At 41.2% G+C, this 20,775-nt stretch overlaps 1 protein-coding gene across 26 annotated transcripts in view; it reads left to right on the forward strand.

The window, feature by feature from the left end:
* The window catches only part of DTNA (dystrobrevin alpha), a 190,657-nt gene that overhangs the window by 87,305 nt on the left and 82,577 nt on the right, over nucleotides 1-20,775 (forward strand). For all 26 annotated transcript variants that reach the window (XM_014936932.1, XM_014936941.1, XM_014936934.1 and 23 more), the window contains one exon: nucleotides 4,492-4,572. In XM_014936932.1, coding sequence (XP_014792418.1) covers nucleotides 4,492-4,572 — 81 coding nt within the window. The remainder of the gene's footprint in view (nucleotides 1-4,491; nucleotides 4,573-20,775) is intronic.

The raw sequence follows: 20,775 nt of genomic DNA on the forward strand, positions 1-20,775 counted from the left end.
TAACCTATATCTCCATTTCACTAATGATTTAATGACGTGAAACAGGAAAATGGGCTGATTTGACCAAATAGCAGGAGAGAGGGATTTTCCACATCAGATTTTTGATTGTATTATTTTAATCAAGATGTTACATCTTGAGACAGAGATGCTGCAATGAAGAGGAATAAAGGTGTCCAAAGCCTACATCTTTTAGGGGGGATGTGTAGTGGGCTGACCCCAGCCAGGTGCTAAGCAGCCACACAACCACCTGCTTAATCCCCAAACAGTCCCCAGTGGGATGGGAGAGAACATAGGGAGAGAAAAAGCAAGAAAACTCATGGCTTAAGAGAAGGCAGTTGATTAATTGATAGAAAGAAAGAAAAAATGACAACAGGAAACCAATAAATGTAAAGGTGGTCACTCACCACCTCCCTAAAGCAGACCCATCCCCAGCCAGTCCCTGAGCAATGTGCCCTCTGGAAGACAAAACTCCCCAACCCCTTCTTTCCCTACCCCTGTTTTATTTCTGAGCGTGGTGTTATATGGTATGGACTGTCCTTTTGGCCAGGTGGGGTCATCTCTCCTGGCTGTGTCCCCGCTCAGTCTCTTGCCCACCCCGTCCGACTCTGGGAGGGGACAGAGCTGGAAGCAGAAAGGCCTGGATGCTGTGCAGGCACTATTCAGCAATAGCTAAAACATCCCTGTGTTATCAACACATTTTTAGCCACACATCTAAACCACAGCACCATGCAGGCTGCTATAAAGAAAGTTAACTCCATCCCAGCCAGACAGTACAGGGATTCATGTACTACCCACCCCACTCCAGCATATTTTTTATAGTTTCTAGTGAAGTTTTGTGTTCCCTGCAGTATGTCGGGGATGTATTATACTAACAATGTTTCTGCTATTCTCTTGACACTCATCTCTTCTCTTGCAAACAATCCACTGTTTCTCAAGGACATTCTATTACATGTGAAGTTTGAGACTGTTAGCCAGTTGCTACATTTACCTAAGTTCTGTCTGTAATTACTAAGCTTCCTATTATTTGTTCCCGGCAACATGGTAAAAAATGACAGAACATCTCCCCCATCTTCTGGGGGAAACAAAGATGAGCATTACTGGGACCTGAGCAGCTGTGCACACTGAAAGGCCAGGTCTCTGCTGGTGAGTTAAATGTGCTCGGGACTGTTCTTCAGGGGTGAGACCAGGGGCAACTGAGTGCCCTACATCTGTGCTCCTGAGCTCTCCAAACTAAGGACTGCTCGCTCAGAGGGATTCAGATGGCCTGCTGAGAATGGTCTTGGCCCATTTCACTGTGTCCACTAGCTCTGTGTAACTCAGATGGATGCTTCTCTTGTTGCTTGGGTACAGCATCCTGGACCAGTGGAGGGAGGGATTCTTCTTTGGCCAGAAGAAAAAAAAAAAAAAAACGGTTCTTCTTTGGCCAGAAGAAAAAAAAAAATCAATAAGAAAAAAGCATGATGCACTTGCCCATTATCAGAACATACTATACTTTTAATTAGAATTGTAGAGAGGACTTGAGCCTATATCAGCTAAAGTCAATAGCACAGCTTCCATTAACTTCACTTCATGTGAGATATTCCTAAAATGGAAGATAATTGCGTTAAGACTTCACAGTGAGGATTTGTAGTTTGTTCCCACAGTTTTGAAGGCTGTTTTGCTGTTGGGTTGTTGTGGAGGAGTTAAGGGGGTTTTGGGAAAATTTACAGTCAGCAGTTGAGACAGAGCAGGGATTATTTTCCCATAATGTACACAAATAGTTATTGTCTAGTTATTTTTCTTTCACATTTTAGTATTTTGATATATTTACTTCTGTCTGGTTTATCTCACACGTTCTTCTTTTTTCTATTTGCCTGCTTCCCTTCCTCCTCCTTCTACACGCACACAGAGGTAGCTGGGTTACAACTAGGTAAAAACAGGGGAAAATACTACACTTTTGTGACAAACTAAATGCTTTAGATAAAGAAATGTCCAGATTGATATAAATTGCTCAATCTTGCATTTTGACAGTCCCTGGGATTCCTGTATAAAGGGTGTGCTTCACTGAAACAGAAGCTTATCCTCCTGTCCTTGCATTCAGGTGCCCTCAGCTGTGTGCAAGCCCACACAGTCCATCTTTAATAAAAAAACTGCTCCACACGCTGTACGTCTTGTGGGCCATATGAAGGTTCTTAACACTGTAACAAACATAAGCTTCTGGTGAAAAGTGAAACTCCACAACCTGCCTTTAGATATGGGCCAGTATGTGATTTTCCCTGTATTTAAAGAAGTTTAGTTTGAATTTTTTGTTTCCTTTCTTTCAGAAGAAGCATCTTTCTAGTTCGAAATCACAAACCTTTGTGAATTAGTATCATAATGAGTATCATTTTCTGTGGAGTCCTGGGGTTAAAGCTTAAATTGTGTCTTATATCTCAAAATGCACAACTGAAGGCAAATCACTCAGCTACAGAATCTTCATGGTTGGAAGGGACCTTTAGGATCATTGAGTCCAACCACAAAAAAAAAAAAAAAAGGAACCACCACCAAAAACCACAAACAGACACAAACCAACAATCTCGGGCACTGAAGTGCCATGGCTACACGTTTCTTAAATACCTCCAGAAATGGTGACTCCACCACCTCCCTGGGCAGGCTGTTCCAGTGCCTGACCACTCTCTCAGAAAAGTAATTCTTCCTAATATCTAATCTAAACCTTCCCTGCTGCAACTTCAGACCGTTTGTCTCATCTCATATGCTCAGGTATATCCAGACTGATGAAGAGAGTTCAAAACGTACATTGCTGTTGTGCTTCCAGCACGTGTTATCCAGCAAGAAAAAAATCAGGCAAAGCTTGCAATGTATCCCTTTATTATTTTGCAAACTGCACACCGTGTTACGTGAGATGAGCATTTTCAAGGGAAACAGAGCGAAACGCTGCCAGCGGGCACAAGGAAGGAGAGGCCACTGGCAATCCTGTGGGCAAGTTACAAATCCACAGTCTTGTTTGCCATGCTCGGTCCCGCACATCTTTGGTGTTGTTTTTCAGGACACCTTTCTGCAGAAGTAGTTTGACAAATAGATCTCTGACCGCAGCAGAATGTGAATCATGATAAAATTAAATTGTCTGTTCCAGGGATTTATCAGCAAAAACACCTACTCTCAAAATAATATCAGAAAAGAGGGAAAAAGTTAAATTCATTTTACTCATTGGTCCTATTAAAAAAGGAAAGACTTAGCATTACAAGCATTATCCTCTCCTTTACCAGTAAAGGATTTTTCCAAAACCTATCAGTGAGATACTAATGGAGAAGAGAAAAACCTCTGTAATTTAACAATAAAGTGTATGATGACAAAAAAAACCAACTTTCCATACGTGATGTTAAGTAGTTAAGGGCAGCTTCTCCCAGGAGCAGATGGTGTTAAGACAGCCAACTGGCACCAGGGAGTAGCTGGGAACCCTGAGAAGATGGTGCAGGAGAATCCGGTAGGAAAAGAGCAGAGTTTGGGGAGTGGGAAGAGTATCATCCTCATTTTCATCTCGCAGGTTAGAGCACATTTTAAAAACTTGGGTCTCAAGGATGGCAGATTGTTTAAGAAAGCGGGTGAATGATGCTGACATGGCCATGTGTACAAGTGAGCAGCCAATCCAATAACATCAAGGTGAATGTTAAAGAAAGCATTCGGGGGGCAAGTGTAAAAGCAGACATACCAGCCAAGAACAAGGACAGAAATCACAATCTCCTCATCTACTTGTTGAGGTTTTGGGGAAATGTCAGGAGTGGTACACAGCAGCAGGAGGCCTAAAGGTACCGTGCCAGCTTCTGTCCCCATCCTGGTCCCTCTCTGCTGTGCTTGTACATGAAGTAGCTACCAGTCAGTTTGCACCCATCTCCTGGGCAGCTGCTTTGGAAATGTTGCCGGATCTTTTAAGTTGGAGCAGCCAGAGCCAAGCTATGGGTGAAGCTGAAGCAGAGAGCTGACCCTTTGAGTTCTCTGTTGCAGAGGACATATCTCCACAAGATGGAGAAAGGCCTCTCAGCCCCTGCATTAGTTTTGCTCCCCTCCACAGACTGCTGTCAGTCTTTCACTACAGCATGGTATTGTTTCTGATTCGGTTTGCTGGCAGTACCTTGTGCTAATCTGGCCTGTCAGCCAAAGATATTTGTTATGAGCTTTGTTGTTAAATATTAAAATTAGACGGAGGTTTTCCCTGCTGTTGGAGCCTGGCCTGTGTGTCTTTTAGCCTGCAGCTTGACCAGATCGTTCCTCAAAGTGACAGACACAGTGGGCTGACTATTCCTTCCCTCCCTTCATAAAAGCCTTTTAACACTGCAGCTCCTGCCATTCCCCTTCTTTCTCCTCACCCCTCTCTACTCTCCCTGCAAAGGAGGTAGCCTTGAAAATTATTAAAGAGAGTGCAGCTCACGTGTCCTCTTTGTTCTCCGGCTTCCTTGCTAGCAAGGATACACACAGGTCATGTTCCATACAAATGTCACTGTTCTCTTCCACTAGGGGCTCAAGATCTGGATCGCATTCGTTTGTCCACCTACCGAACAGCATGCAAGCTTAGATTTGTTCAGAAGAAATGCAACTGTAAGTATGTCAGCACTTCTTTGGCATCCCACGGTTACGAGCTTTCCCCTGCCCTCCCCAGATCAGTCCTTCAGATCAGCCACAAACGGGGACTGTTTGATTCAGCGTTGCAAAGGACACCAATCAGAGTGCCTGGGCAGATTTTAAATATTAACCTGTTTATATAAGAAACTCAAACATGCTGTTGATTCAGTCATAGAAGGGTGGGTCATGATGCAGGCCACAGCGTTATTTAATAAATAAGTTAACTACGTTCTCCAGTTTTCTTGTAAAACAACATGCAAGATCCTGCAAATCAAATGCTTTTATAGCAACTCCATGGAGAAGAAACGGTGGTTCCAGTCCTCATCTATTTGGGGTGTAGCAAAGTGTGTTCAATGTCGGTCAGTCCCCCTTGTTCCAGAAGACCAGGTAGAGACATCTCTTCAAAGAGGGTGAACCTGCTTGTAATCTCTGCGTGTCTTTCTTCCTCCATCCAGGCTTCGTTCTTGAGAAGTTTCCCACTTGATTAGTGACTTTTTTAAGATTTCTTCCGAGATTCAGTGTTTCTTCCTTTATGGCTGAAGTTTCTATTAGCATAGCCATGTGCTGTGAACTTTGAAGGGGAAATACGTATAAAAATCTGTACTGGAGCGTATCCTTTCTTCTCCATCCAAAATAGGGTGCAAATACTTAGAATGCTACGTTTTGGTTTATGCCTTTTACCACACCTTTCTACACCAACTAAAAAGAAAAAATCCTAACCAGGGGAACTCTTGTCGGCAGTAGCAGTAGGGAGAGGACTAATGCAGAGAAAACAAGTTTTTTCAGTCTTCATATCTAAACTGGAATGACAGCCTGGCTACGCTTGTGCTATGCACAGTGGTAAGTATGTTAAGAAATGCTCACTGCAGATAGAGATTAACCGCCCAGGAAAGAGTTCCCAGTTCTCAGGCTACATCTATCTGCGTTACAGAAATGTTTAGCTTATGCTGACCAGACGTACCGGAGAGGCCAAGTTGTGGCAGAAAAAGACTTTGGAGAGTATTTATTGGGTTATTAGCTACGGAGCTTGTCATTCGGTTGCTTCTGCAGCACGTTGCTCGTGTTTTTAATATGTGTTTAGCTGAAGTATGAATTGAAGGATTAGTATCACGTTATAAGCAGGCTGCCAGACTCAAAACCCAGGAGGGGTTTAGTACCTGCCCAGCAGCTGGCTTCTCCCATTCAGGAGGTAATGCGTTGAAAGACACTATTATGTTGTATTCGGTTGTTTATTTTAATTTTTTAAATTTTATGTTTAAGAGGATGACTTTTTCACTCTATCGTCATGGTTACAGAATATAATAGGCTGAGGTGACAAAAGTATCCAATTAAGTTGACAGTGATAGCAAAGTCGTAACACTAATTGCTTTGATAACTGTATACAAAGCAAATGAAGAAACCTAAGTGTGCAGTGGCCTCACTGTTGGGAGTGGGTGACTGGCTAAAAACATTGGTTGTTCATCTTAACTTTGTTCCTCTTATTTGTCAACTGTGATCTGCTGTTGTGGAACAATTGCTTCTCTTTGTAAAGAACAGATACACGTGCCCTTCAGTTTGCCCGCTTGTGCCAAGAGGCTCATGGACAACACTTGCCTTCTGGTTGCTGTTGATAATCTAGAAGTGATTTGCTGGTTTTATATCAATACCTCTACTGTATCAACCTCTTCTGAAAAAAAAAAAGAAGAGGAGGGGGGTGAGACTTGAAGAAAAATGTTTTCCTAAGAATTAGGTTCTGTGCAGCTTAAGGAATTCTGTGTGTTGCTCTGGAATGGGCTGAATGGCATGTGTCCTTTCACTGTCAAGTACAGCTTTCTTCTGATCATTTCTGTTAGACTGCTGCTCTCCCAGATGGCTTTCTCTCATTAGCGGGAAGTCACTCATTCAGCTGATGTGATTTCAAGCAATTGGTTTCCAAGGCAGAGCTTCTAAACATTGAGCCACTGAACAGAGCACTACCCTGAAACGGTTAATATCAGATCTCTCGCTCATGTCAGCTACTCTTTTTATTATTTTTTTTTTCTACAGAAAAAAAAAAATTATGCACCACCTAATAGTAAGTTCAGGAAGAAAAAAAAAAGGACATGAGGAAAAAAAACCCTTTCTGCTGCAACTGAGCTGTTTCATTTAGGGGAGAACATAAAGAGAAAAAGCTCAAAGGCAGTTCTGCTCCACTCCCAGCACATAGCACCTGCTGTCACTCAAGCCATCCTTGTCTTCTTTTGGCTGTGCTCTCCTGCCCTGCCCTGGCACACCGGCCCAGGCTTACCAGGAAAAATTGCTTGGAAAGAGTGTGTTTAAGGGGTTCTTTTAAAGAGCTAATTTAATAAATTGCAGGGAGCTGCTCTTGGCTGCAGGCTGAAGGTGTGTGAGGATGGAAGCAGGGAGCTGCTGTGAGTGCCAGAAGTGGCTGTTCCAAGGAAAGCAGAGCAGAGGTTTTATTAACACCATCTTTTTCACCCGAAGGTGTCCATTAGCATAGACGGTCAGGGGATATCATTGAAGAGGCAGCTGCGGGTGTCACAAACAATGCACTGTTTGTTTCTGCTGTCTTCAACACAGACACAGGTTCATCTCCTGGCCTCCCTTTGTGAATTCTTCTCTAAAAGTACAAAAGAGTGTTTTACTGAAACCTGGGGCAGCCGGATGGGTGTTACTGGTGAAGCAGGCAGTGTGAGGTGGGCAAAGGGCCCTTCACCATCCTAGAGCCATTCTCTCTTGCAGCATTTCTGCTTAAAGTGGTTAAGCTATCTGGCCAAAGATTATGGAGGAGGTCACAGTTTACTGCTATGTTATCAGAATACCACAACCTATGTTGCACTTCGAGTACTAACACTATCGATCAAATTAATTGCTCCATGGAATTATTTCATTTTCACAGGAGGAAAAGGACTTTAAATATATTTAGCAAACAGTCTTCAAAAGTGCAAATATATGTCTTTCTGCTAACTCCGTAAAACTTCAGGAAAATTACTACGCATGTGAAAAGTATTTCTTTTATAAAATCTCTCTGAGCATTTAAACCAAAAGGTGGTTTGAATAAAATCAGCAAAGTGAGAAAAATCAATATCAGTCATAGCCAGTCACGGTCACATAGCCATCCACAGCCCAGCCTCATTCTTCACAGAAGCAAGAAATTCTTCTTAAGAACTCAAAAAAGGATGAGTAGAAATTTTTTTAAAAGCTCTAATGTTATCTTTCTAAGAAAAATGCTACGGAACTTGTCGTTCAGTCGCTTCTGCAGCGCGTTGCTCGTGTTTTTAATACGTGTTTAGCCAAAGTATGAATTGAAGGATTAGTATCACGTTATAAGCAGGCTGCCAGACTCAAAACCCAGGAGGGGTTTAGTACCTGCCCAGCAGCTGGCTTCTCCCATTCAGGAGGTAATGCGTTGAAAGACACTATTATGTTGTATTCGGTTGTTTATTTTAATTTTTTAAATTTTATGTTTAAGAGGATGACTTTTTCACTCTATCGTCATGGTTACAGAATATAATAGGCTGAGGTGACAAAAGTATCCAATTAAGTTGACAGTGATAGCAAAGTCGTAACACTAATTGCTTTGATAACTGTATACAAAGCAAATGAAGAAACCTAAGTGTGCAGTGGCCTCACTGTTGGGAGTGGGTGACTGGCTAAAAACATTGGTTGTTCATCTTAACTTTGTTCCTCTTATTTGTCAACTGTGATCTGCTGTTGTGGAACAATTGCTTCTCTTTGTAAAGAACAGATACACGTGCCCTTCAGTTTGCCCGCTTGTGCCAAGAGGCTCATGGACAACACTTGCCTTCTGGTTGCTGTTGATAATCTAGAAGTGATTTGCTGGTTTTATATCAATACCTCTACTGTATCAACCTCTTCTGAAAAAAAAAAAGAAGAGGAGGGGGGTGAGACTTGAAGAAAAATGTTTTCCTAAGAATTAGGTTCTGTGCAGCTTAAGGAATTCTGTGTGTTGCTCTGGAATGGGCTGAATGGCATGTGTCCTTTCACTGTCAAGTACAGCTTTCTTCTGATCATTTCTGTTAGACTGCTGCTCTCCCAGATGGCTTTCTCTCATTAGCGGGAAGTCACTCATTCAGCTGATGTGATTTCAAGCAATTGGTTTCCAAGGCAGAGCTTCTAAACATTGAGCCACTGAACAGAGCACTACCCTGAAACGGTTAATATCAGATCTCTCGCTCATGTCAGCTACTCTTTTTATTATTTTTTTTTTCTACAGAAAAAAAAAAATTATGCACCACCTAATAGTAAGTTCAGGAAGAAAAAAAAAAGGACATGAGGAAAAAAAACCCTTTCTGCTGCAACTGAGCTGTTTCATTTAGGGGAGAACATAAAGAGAAAAAGCTCAAAGGCAGTTCTGCTCCACTCCCAGCACATAGCACCTGCTGTCACTCAAGCCATCCTTGTCTTCTTTTGGCTGTGCTCTCCTGCCCTGCCCTGGCACACCGGCCCAGGCTTACCAGGAAAAATTGCTTGGAAAGAGTGTGTTTAAGGGGTTCTTTTAAAGAGCTAATTTAATAAATTGCAGGGAGCTGCTCTTGGCTGCAGGCTGAAGGTGTGTGAGGATGGAAGCAGGGAGCTGCTGTGAGTGCCAGAAGTGGCTGTTCCAAGGAAAGCAGAGCAGAGGTTTTATTAACACCATCTTTTTCACCCGAAGGTGTCCATTAGCATAGACGGTCAGGGGATATCATTGAAGAGGCAGCTGCGGGTGTCACAAACAATGCACTGTTTGTTTCTGCTGTCTTCAACACAGACACAGGTTCATCTCCTGGCCTCCCTTTGTGAATTCTTCTCTAAAAGTACAAAAGAGTGTTTTACTGAAACCTGGGGCAGCCGGATGGGTGTTACTGGTGAAGCAGGCAGTGTGAGGTGGGCAAAGGGCCCTTCACCATCCTAGAGCCATTCTCTCTTGCAGCATTTCTGCTTAAAGTGGTTAAGCTATCTGGCCAAAGATTATGGAGGAGGTCACAGTTTACTGCTATGTTATCAGAATACCACAACCTATGTTGCACTTCGAGTACTAACACTATCGATCAAATTAATTGCTCCATGGAATTATTTCATTTTCACAGGAGGAAAAGGACTTTAAATATATTTAGCAAACAGTCTTCAAAAGTGCAAATATATGTCTTTCTGCTAACTCCGTAAAACTTCAGGAAAATTACTACGCATGTGAAAAGTATTTCTTTTATAAAATCTCTCTGAGCATTTAAACCAAAAGGTGGTTTGAATAAAATCAGCAAAGTGAGAAAAATCAATATCAGTCATAGCCAGTCACGGTCACATAGCCATCCACAGCCCAGCCTCATTCTTCACAGAAGCAAGAAATTCTTCTTAAGAACTCAAAAAAGGATGAGTAGAAATTTTTTTAAAAGCTCTAATGTTATCTTTCTAAGAAAAATTCCTTCAAATTTAAGCATTCCCCTTGGCCTATGTTAATGCTACAAATAAATAACAATAACATTTTAAATTATTGTTGGCACACCTCTGAATCTGCCAAGTGCCCAAACATGGGATGCAATATGGGACAAAAATTCCAAAAGGAAGAGATGCACGAAATTCTACATGCAGGAATCCTAAAAACTGGGAAGCTTTGTTAGTGCAGCAGGAATATAAACTCATTTTACTCTTCTGTATTTCTGCTGGCAATTTCTAAAATTGGAAGTAATGAAAAGAGAAGCTCTGTGGGTAATGTAGGTACATCTGAGGATGTGGTGGGTATAGGAGGAGATGATTGCAGGATATTTGCTGGTTACTTTGCAGAACTCCTGTAGTAATAGACCTGTTGCAATAGCAATAGTATTCTCTGAGTCATAAATACTAACACAAGATATAGATACCTTTTCTGTAAAAAAAAATAATCGAAGAAATATTAAAGAATTCTTGAGAAGATCTTAAAAGTAAAAAAAAATCAAGGAAATATTAAAGAATTCTTGAGAAGATCTTAAAAGTTGTGCATGAATAATTCCAAAGGAATGCCACAAGTCTTGGGCAGATGGACCCTGAAGAAAACGCTGCTGGTGGTTACGCCATCTTCACATCTCAGAATGTAAAGCAGGAGTGTGCAAGCCGACTGTGACTGCTCTACTGGATCAGGGTGTGGAATACAGTCTCAGAAATAGCAGCACCCTAACCATTTGAGGTTAAATTTAATAAAAGGAGGTAGGAAGCAGGTGCAGAAACTTGATCAAACATGCCACATGTTTATTCCAGTCTGGACTGTACAAAAGGTACACCATGTGAATAGCTAACTTCTTCATCATCTAAATTTTCTAAGTGTGTTTTAAAGGTGGGGGTAAGTATTGCACACTGCAAAAATCGAGGAGGGGGATGGAAAAACTACAGGTGGGCACCATGAGGTTGGCAGCAGTTGCAGAACTTGAAAACCCCATGAACCGGTGTTGCTCTGACAAAGTCAAACATTAGGGTGTTGCCCTTCACTCCTACCTCCAGTGCTTCAGAGCAGGTTTTGGGTCATCCCATGTACGTTCTCACCATACTGCCTAAATATTGCACACTGCAAAAATTGAGAAGGGGGATGGAAAAACTACAGGTGGGCACCATGAGGTTGGCAGCAGTTGCAGAACTTGAAAACCCCATGAACCGGTGTTGCTCTGACAAAGTCAAACATTAGGGTGTTGCCCTTCACTCCTACCTCCAGTGCTTCAGAGCAGGTTTTGGGTCATCCCATGTACGTTCTCACCATACAGACTCCTGCTCAGCTCCCCTTCCTGCAAGGAAAATGCCATCCTGATAAGGCAGATTTACTCGGCTCCTCTTCCTACAAGGAAAATGCCATCCTGATAAGGCAGATTTACAGCTGTTTGTGTATAACATTCAGACACAGAAGCGCAATAGGCTTTCCTAAAACAAGGCAGGAAGGACCGATGACAGCAGTTGCACACATCTCTCGGCATTCAACAATACCCAGGAACCACCAGAAAGCACAATGCATAGTTATCCCCAGTGGTCGTTGTGCAGTTGGTTTATTTTAATGTTTGGGATTTGATGAATTTAGTAAAACCCAATTGTTTATACTGAAAAACAAGCTGAGATGAGATACTGTGTTCACATGCAAATTCCCTCTGGGCTACGGTGGCAGCAGCAGTAGAACATAACAACATACCGTAATCAAAACCATTATACAATTAAACATCACTCACTAATACAGAACTGTACAGCTGGAAAACTACTGCTGTCCTTGATGAACTTTCCTGAATGTGTTGTGATTATTCTGTGACTCTGGCTGCAAAAAGCAGATTTTGCTGATTTCCCTAGATCGGAATAAATCATTGGCAGTTGAAAGCTTGACTCTAAAAGCCATGCCAGCGATCATAATATGGGGCTTAATTAATGCAGACAAAAAGGGAGCTTGTTTCTCTGGCAGTTTAATCCCAGCACCTTAGGCTTTCAGTGTCTTTGTTTCTCCCTTCAATATTCTTTTGCCTGAGTGATTCTTTTTTTTTTTTTTTTTTTTTTTTTTTTTTTTTTTTTTTTCCACTTCAATATTCTTCTGCCTGAGTGATTCTTTTTTTAAATTTTTTTTTTTTTTTGCATTGTTTTATCTTATCCAAGTTGTGGTACACCTGTTTCCACGTAGGGAGCACAGCTGCCATGACTGTGATGGAGACCTTGTGAACGTCCAGGGCAGTCTCCTCCACCTCCACCCTGCTCTTCCTCCTAGGTCCTCTGGGCTTAAGTAGTCCCAGCTGAGGCATGTAGGCATGTCAGCTTAATTTCCATACATGCTCTTGGGTGCCTCTCTGATCTGATCTGCCTTTTTACATTTGGTTTAAGTTAGAATAATTTCTCACCCTCCTGAAACTTAATAATTTCCCACTGAAAATGAATGACAGTTATTCTAAACACACTATTTTTAGATGCCTTTCTTAAAGCTTTTTTCCGGCCGTTACCTCTGGTAACACTACAGCAAGCTGCTAAAACTGGTTTTGTCCTAGAAACTGACAATTTGGTATCAGATGATGACATAAGCCTGTGTGACCTACTGGCCCCTATCAGGATGGCAAGTGCTTTTTAAAAATTATTTGATTAAACCTAAATAAAATGACTAGGGTTTGGATCTGGGTTGTGTTTTATTCTGTACTGGGCTGACACATAAAATATCGTTTTATTCCGTCCCATTCAAGATGCCATTCACCACTAAATGAAAAGTCACTGTATTTGGTACTTGTAGTAAAAGGAAAGGATATGAAAGTCTTGATTCCGCACTGGAGATGGTGCTGTGACCTTTGTGTTATCCGGTGGCTGAGGAAGTCAGCAAGAGATCCAGGTTCAGCTTTCTCTTCTGCATGAAAAAATACATGCTGATCTTACTTATCCAAAAAAAAGAAGTTCCCTAAAAACAAAGCTAGAGGATATTCGGAAGGGTTACAGTCTGTCCTGTTGTTGCTTAACCACCAACTCTTCATCTTTTTACTTTAATTGATTCAGGGACTGACAACTGCTTCTCTTCACTTAAATGAGACCTCTTGCCAGCGTAGTATAAAGCCATTCTTTCTTTGACTCAGCGAGTATTTATTTTCTCTAAAATGAAATGGAGTGCAGAAAAAATGCTTGATGATGGTATCCTCATTGTGCAAGAAGCCCATGAAGATCCCTGCTGTGGCAGGAGTCATTCATTCTCAATATCTTGCCTTTTCTTTCTCAAGGACTGTATAGCCTGTGCAATTTTGTGCTTGCCCCTCGTCCTTCTTTTCTCAGGCTGACCATCAGAAACAGAACCACCAAATTATCATGATTACAGAATTGTTTAGATTAAATAACTTAATCCTTTATCACTGTAGGTTTCCACGGTTAGTGCTCTGTTCTCATTGTTGGTTTTTATCATGTTTTTCATTTCATCTTGGAAGCAATAAAGCACAAGATTTGGGCTGGGTCACTGAGCAATCAAACTGAATGACAAGCAGTGTTGCCTACTTGAGAAGTGCAAAAGGTCTGCTTGGCTGCAATTTGAAACATTATTTCCTGGGAAAACAATCTGCCTCTTGAATTTGTGATCAGGGCATTCTCATATTCTTTTAAACCCTCAGTGGTTGGTATTCTAATGAAATTTGCTTTATAATCCTATAATTTGGGAAAAAAAAAACCCACATTTTTAGTTCTTGGTTTTATTCTTCTCTGTTGACCATCTTGGATATTCTATGATATCATCATCATCATCATTATTATTATTATTATTAATACAGTGTAAAGGCTGAAAATGTTAGTTGTGTTCTTGTTTTCTATTTTAACAAAAGCTGAGACTTACAGTCATTCCCATGATTCCAAGTGATAAACCTTGAAGAATAAAAAGAAAAAGAAAAAGCACTCTATATTACAAGAGTCATGATACCATTGTGTAAGTTACTAATTTGGGTATCCTGCAGTACTTGAATAATGGAAAGAAAGATGAGTTAATGATTTTTAAAACTTTTTTGTTCCTTTGTCTTTACCAGCGACTTGGAGACTAAATGCTCCTGGAACCGCTAGTACCGTTCCATATGGGTTTCCAGGCAACTATGGGGAAAGGACGCATATATTATACATTCTGCATTATGCATCAATTATTTAATCAAAAGTTCAAAAGGGCTTGATTTAGCATATTCCCTGCAGACGAATCCTTCATAAGGATTTTAGTCTGTAAATGTTCACTCACAGCACTCCTGAAAATGGGTTCACATTTTCTGTCCTTTTCCTTTTAACTGTAAAAGTTTATTAATATACTTGAACGACCATAATAGCTGTTAGAGAGCTGACATATAACCTGTGTATCTGGCATCTTCATTGAGGGGCAGTAGTCTTTGTCTTCAGCCTTTTCTTCAGTGTTAGCACCAAGTGGACTGTTACTACCTAAAGGGGTTGTGGTATCTCAGATGTCCCTGAGTATTTGTGCTTGAAGTATTTGCACTGCAAATCTGCCTCGTGCAAGAGTGATACAAGAGCTATCAGCGGGCATTTGGAATTCATTTTCATGTCAAAAAGAGTGAACGAGACAAGGATATATATCTTAAATGCTCATATTTTCATTTGCGTAGAGACGGATTTTTCAAACATGCCCGTGATTCCAAGTGGCTCCTGTTTTAAAACTGAGTTGCAAAAGTTTGCCAGCTAATGTTATTTTGCCCTTTACAGAGGAAAATGACCCAGTTGGCTTCCTTGGAGCCCAAAGCTGACAGGCACACAGACTGGGCCACGTCCCAAGTATACCTACATGCTGCCCTCTGCTACTCAGGTGGCTCAGCCCTGCCGTGATGCAGACAGCTTTTGTAATTGGATCATAGCTGAAAATCTCTTCTTACTGACTTCCTGAACTCTGCTAAAACTGCCATTCGCTGTGCTATTTCTGATGGCTTTCCCAATGCAGGTTTAAGGTTGGACAGTCTGTTCAGTTCCCCGCTGATGTCTCTGGACATCTGCTGCTGGAAACAGGCGTCAGTCACCTTTGTCTGGCAGGCTTTGGATGAGTTACCCAAAACCAGAGAGCTTGTGCATCTTATTTCACATCGGTCCTCATAATGAACACTTCAAACAAAACAAAATAAATTGTTATTAGCTTAGTACTTTTTCAGGCAGTTTAAAAATTGCAAAATATATGTAGACATACAGTCTCACGCGAACAAACTGATACCTTGGTGATAATAGGCTTTCAGGCAGTTTAAATTTGCAAAATGTATGCAGACATACAGTCTCATGCGAACAAACTGATACCTTGGTGATAATAGGATCAGTGTGTCTTCTGAGGGATTTTGCTTCTTCATGTGGGAATTTTTTTTTCTTTCACCCTCTTTTTTTTCCCCCTCAAACTGTAACTGTGTATTTTAAGTCTCCTTCATCATTTCCCTGTCCTTCTTCAGCTTCCTGTCATTAGTTGTGGCATTTGCTTTATCGCTGACTTCTCTGCAACCCCCATTCTCTTGGCTGCTCTCTCCTCTTTTGTTGTCCTCTTGGCTCCAAGCACCTTTCTCCAGGCAAAGCCTCTCTTACACTTGAGCCTTTGTTCCCTTTCCCTGGGCTGTTCTGGTCTGTCCCGTTTGGGTATTTTGCTGGGCCTCTCCTGATGTGACACGAGCATCTCCATAGTGTGCCTGAGTGCATTAAGCAACGTGACTGACTTACTGCCTATCACATGTTGGTCATTCTTTTATGGTTTTTGCTGTATGACAACATATTTATGTGAAAACGGGGAGGAAAAAGTTAGAAGTCTTCTTTGGAGTAGATATCAGTGAGTTTGGTGATTGTGGTCCTTTGATCCTAGGGAGCTTCAGTCCCGTGAAAACAGGGAGGAAAAAAGTTAGAAGTCTTCTTTGGAGTACATATCAGTGAGTTTTGTGATAGTGGTCCTTTGATCCTAGGGAGCTTCAGTCCATCATCTTGAACCATTGTGGACTCAAAGCAGTAAATCTTGAGGAGTCGTACATGAGCTCAGTCCATATGTGCTTTCTGTGGAGAGTAAAGGACTGTTATGATGCCCTTGCAAAAATTTGCTTTCCTAAGAAGATAAACTGCAGCATTTTGCCCTACCTGGATACTGTAGCTTTGCATTCAAAGTGTCCTTCTCCAGTGAGTCTGCTGAGTTGGGATTTTTGTGGAGGATCTTTTGCCTTTTCCTGGTTTTGATGCTTGTCATTCACCTCCAGAGAATTAGTAGGCACTGCTTGGCTTTCCTACACCTGAACCACACAGTCTGCACCATCTTCCTGCCTGAAGAGTGACCTCTGCTGCAGCTCCCATAGGTGGTCCAAACTGTCTCCAGCCTTTCATTGTGCCCTTTCAGCATCCGCCTCCAAAAAATTTTACAAATAAAACTGCTGTGGAGCCAGCAAGGATGCTGGCTTTCCATGTTCTCAGCAATTATGGGCTTCCTCAGAGTGAAGACAGCAAATAGTCCACAGAAAGACAGTCAGAATATAGGGCCTGACATAATTTTTAGTAAAATTCTCTTCTTTCGTAATTCACAGAGAGTGTTTTTTTCCATGTTCATTTGTTTACAGATTACATCGAAAGTCAGTCTGTGTATCTGTAACAATATAGATCAACTTCCTAGCACCCAAACTATTCAAAGAGGATCTTTAGCTTTACTGTTATCTCATGTTTTTATCCCCCAGCTGCACCTAGGATTATTGTCTGTAAGTCTTGGTGGAAGATCTCATACGGTATGCTAGGACAAATTGTGAGAACAGAAGATGTTGGCCATAAAAATAATTTCCTGGTTTTATAAGTGAGAAGAGACCTCACAATATAATGTCCTCAGTGTGTGTTATTATTAATACAAGTCTGGGACTCTACACAATGAACGTTCAGCTTCCTGGTGTTAATGTTTGTGATATACAATGGCTTTGCAGAGGCAGGTTTCCTTGTACTGAATTAAGGCATTTCTAGGCTGAATTCAGACTGAATTGTATCGGTGATATTGTTGTTGGCCGCAACAGATTTCTAGCAGGGTATTTGCAGGCAGTGCTTGGCCCCTCTGCAAAGTGTGGGCTAATTCCAGGAGAAGTTCTGTCTATGCTCAGCCTTTTTGTTGGCCCATGTGGATGGATAGATGGATGTCTCCTTTCCTGACAGAAAGTAAATGGAAAGTAACTCTGTTGAACTCACTGACATTACTACGCCACAAAGGAAGGAATGAATCTGTCTCTTGGTGTATATTGTTTGGGGAGGTTGAACTCAATTTCTGATAAATGAAGCCGACACTGGTATCATACTGCATCTCTTGTAAAGGTGCTGATCTTCCCCAAGTTTAATTTTCCGCACTTCATTCATCTGTATTTTGCCTTAAAGCTCTTATTTTGTCTTGGATTTGCAGGATATCTATAAGGCTTGTGCGTATAAAATAAGGGATGACAGATAAGTGGCCATGTACACCGAGACTCTTACTCCATCTAGGGGCCCTGACAGCATCATTAAAGAGCTTCTGTCACACAGAGGAGGAAGGATAGATGTGTGGGACTGCACCTAAATCCCATTTATCTGTCATTTCACATTCTGCAGTCCTTGCCTTTCTCATTGTTGCCAATTGTCAAGCAACGTGTTTGTGTCAACGGGAGCTTTTCTCCTGTTCTTGACCCGTTCCTCGTACCTGTTTCCTGAGGAGGTGTGAAGTTTCAGCGTGTGATACTGGAAATGGCTGCAACGGGAGATGCTGTGGTTGCCCTCCTGGTGCTGGTGTTCTGAGCAAACCATCCGGGGAACGGGAGCACGGCACGGCTCTTGCGGAAAACATCGCTCTGAATATGAGTAATGGCAGGAGGGCAAATGTGGGAAGATTGTGTGAACAGAAACCCAGAGTTTAGCGCAGAAAACATCACTCTGATGTTTTTCCACATCACAAATGTGGAAAGATTGTGTGAACAGAAACCCAGAGTTTAGTCAAATATTCTCTACGGTTTGTCTGAATCAGATAATGCCTCCTCAAATGAATTTGATTAAAAAATGTATGGATCTTCCAGGTAGCAGGATTCATCTCCCCTTATCTCAAAGCTGTTGATAGCTCAGATCCCGAAAGATTTTGGGGGAAATAAATCCTGTTCTTTTCAAAGCAATAGGTCTTTAAATACCTGGGAAAGCCTGAACCTGTGGCAGCAATTAGCACCTCCATTACCAATCTCAGCGAAAGGTTAAGTAAGATTAGAGTCTGAACTGTCCTTATGACTTCAGGCATAAGATGCTTTTTCACCAAAGTCCTGCATGTCACATGAATGTCCTACTTCATATCAATGCTCTCACTCACAACAGCCAAAGTTGATACTGGAGTTTTGTCCCAGAAACCCTCTGGGTTCACCCAAACTCTTCAGAAGAGAAGCATATGACATCAATCTTTAGTGTGTTTCTTCTATTCTGGGGGGTGAAAAATGTGGTTCAGGTATCAATCAGTCAGTTCAGATATCAATACCAAGCATTAAGTTCAGCTTAAATATTTCTCTAGTTTTTAATAGATGAAAACATTATGGGTCAAATTCAGTCCACATTACATAAGAAATTATTTAAATTAATAGAATAAGGATCATCTTAAGAATATGCATGTATGTAAAATATTGCATCTTTTATATTAAAGAAAACACACAATTCATAGTAGTCTGTGCCTTGTGTTGCTGTTTACAGTCTTGACAACCCTAAATGAATAAAAAAAGAAAAATTACAGAAGACAAAATAGCCGTGGGTCAAACTCTGAAAAACAGGAGATGGACCAAGGAGGGGTTTTGTCTTCTAGCAGTTCTAGATGTATAGTATGTGCTCATTCATTTTCATTGACCTTTGTGATATGACTGAACCTTAAGGTTGAAAATGTAATCTCAACTTGTTTTCTACAGCCACGAGGGAAGAAATTCTTATAAAGTACTGTTAAATCTCATATTTTCTTGTCATTATGAGCTATCTTTAAAGAAAACAGCACTTAAAATGAGATTGGGGATAGTACCCTATATCCTCAGAGCCGTTCTGCTCTAAGCCGTTCTGCTCTAAGACATACTGCTTCAAAATTAATGAAAAATACAAGTAACCCAATTTGTTAATATTTGCATTTGCTTTACACTTGTTTTTTGCTGGTAACAGTGCCAAAGCAAGCTGTAGTCCTCTTCTGGCATGGGGAGGCTTTCAGGAGGGGTATATGGAGCTGGCAGCGTTTGTATCAAAGGGAAAAAAACGAAAGTTATTTAAGAGAGAAAGATGTAGTATTAATCAGACTTGGCATTTTAAGAAACATACTTCTGGAGGAGATTTTATCACTGTAATAAGGACATCCAACATGAAGACATTCTGCCCTATCAACATGTGATTGCTTGTACAGGAACATCCACACCTCCAGATCTCCAAGCACGTATAGTCTTTATTCAGCCGTGGGGATGCACAGCCTTTGATTTGTGTCAGCTCGCTTGATGTTGCGCCAGTGAAGAGTTAAAATACTAACAGCAAATGTGTGCTGCATTTACTAAAACATACCCAGTAGTGCCATCCTGTGGTCAGGACTGCGGCTGCCAGAAGCCTTGTGCACCCCATCCCGCCTGCTTTCTAAAAACTGGTTTGTCTTGGGCTGTTACACACGGTCTGACTTGCGCCAGATCTAAAATTAGGGTTTTCTTCTCATGTTTTCGGTCATTTCTGAACTTCTAGTTTAATCTCCTAAACAGGAGGGCTGGGACATGGCTTTTTCTTTTCTCTGCAGATATTTTTTGAAAGTCTCCATAATTCAGTTTCTATCACCAGATCTATAACAGAGAAAACTGTAAAAATCAGCTCCAGATACAGTATCACCCAGCTATGGAGGTATTTTTTGCCACCTTTTGGGTGCGCAGAAGCGTTTTCCTAATATAGGGTTCTCTGTAATATAGTAATATAGTTCTCTGTAATTGTACAGAAGAGTTATATTTCATTAAAAAAAAATGAAATGCTGCAATTTTATTAATTTAAATATGAACTCAGATGTAAGGCAAATTGACCTTATTTTATTAGAAATGAGAAAGCTGGTGTATGTCATACGTGTTTTCTGGCCAAGCTTTGTTACCCCGTATCTCCATGAATCTTTGGCCACTTGCAAAACCCATTTGAAGGCACTATTTAGTCAGATTGAAGCCTGATTGCACAATGCCTCAGGTAAAGCCTTTCTCATTAAATTAGGATTACGGTGGGATAGTGAGAATAATAGAGGTGCATAATCTAGGGATAGAATTGTCTGTTGCAGGGGGGTGTTATAAATTTTCTGGCTATGGAATACAGGTAGCAACAGGTCTGCTATTTGCACATTGGTCTTTAATTCATAAATATGCTTAAGTCTTAAAGCAGGAAAATGATGTCTAACCAATGGTTTTAAGCTGTGCGACTTATAGCAGTGGTGCAGAGTTTTAATTGAATGGTCTTTCATGGTTGTCATCAAAATATTAAGCTTAGAATTAGATTTTTAAAATTATTTTATTTCATGTATGTCATACTTCATTCAGCATTTTGAATAAATTATTGCAAAGTGTGTTTAAAAAAAGGAAATACTTTCCCAGCAGCTGTGTGACGAGTAGATGACAGCAGTTTCCCAGCCCAGCACTGCAGGGCACATCGCCCACCGTTCCCTTCTGCAGAACCGACCCTCGTTAGTGCTGCTCCTTGGGGAGAACGATGGCCTCTTCTGCCACCCACGGAGAGCCCCTCGGGCTTCCCTTCAATCTAGGGGAGGCAAAATAGGCAGGAAATGACAGC

Source organism: Calidris pugnax, unplaced genomic scaffold (genome assembly GCF_001431845.1).
Source record: "Calidris pugnax isolate Ruff unplaced genomic scaffold, ASM143184v1 scaffold51, whole genome shotgun sequence".
Lineage (NCBI taxonomy): Eukaryota > Metazoa > Chordata > Aves > Charadriiformes > Scolopacidae > Calidris > Calidris pugnax.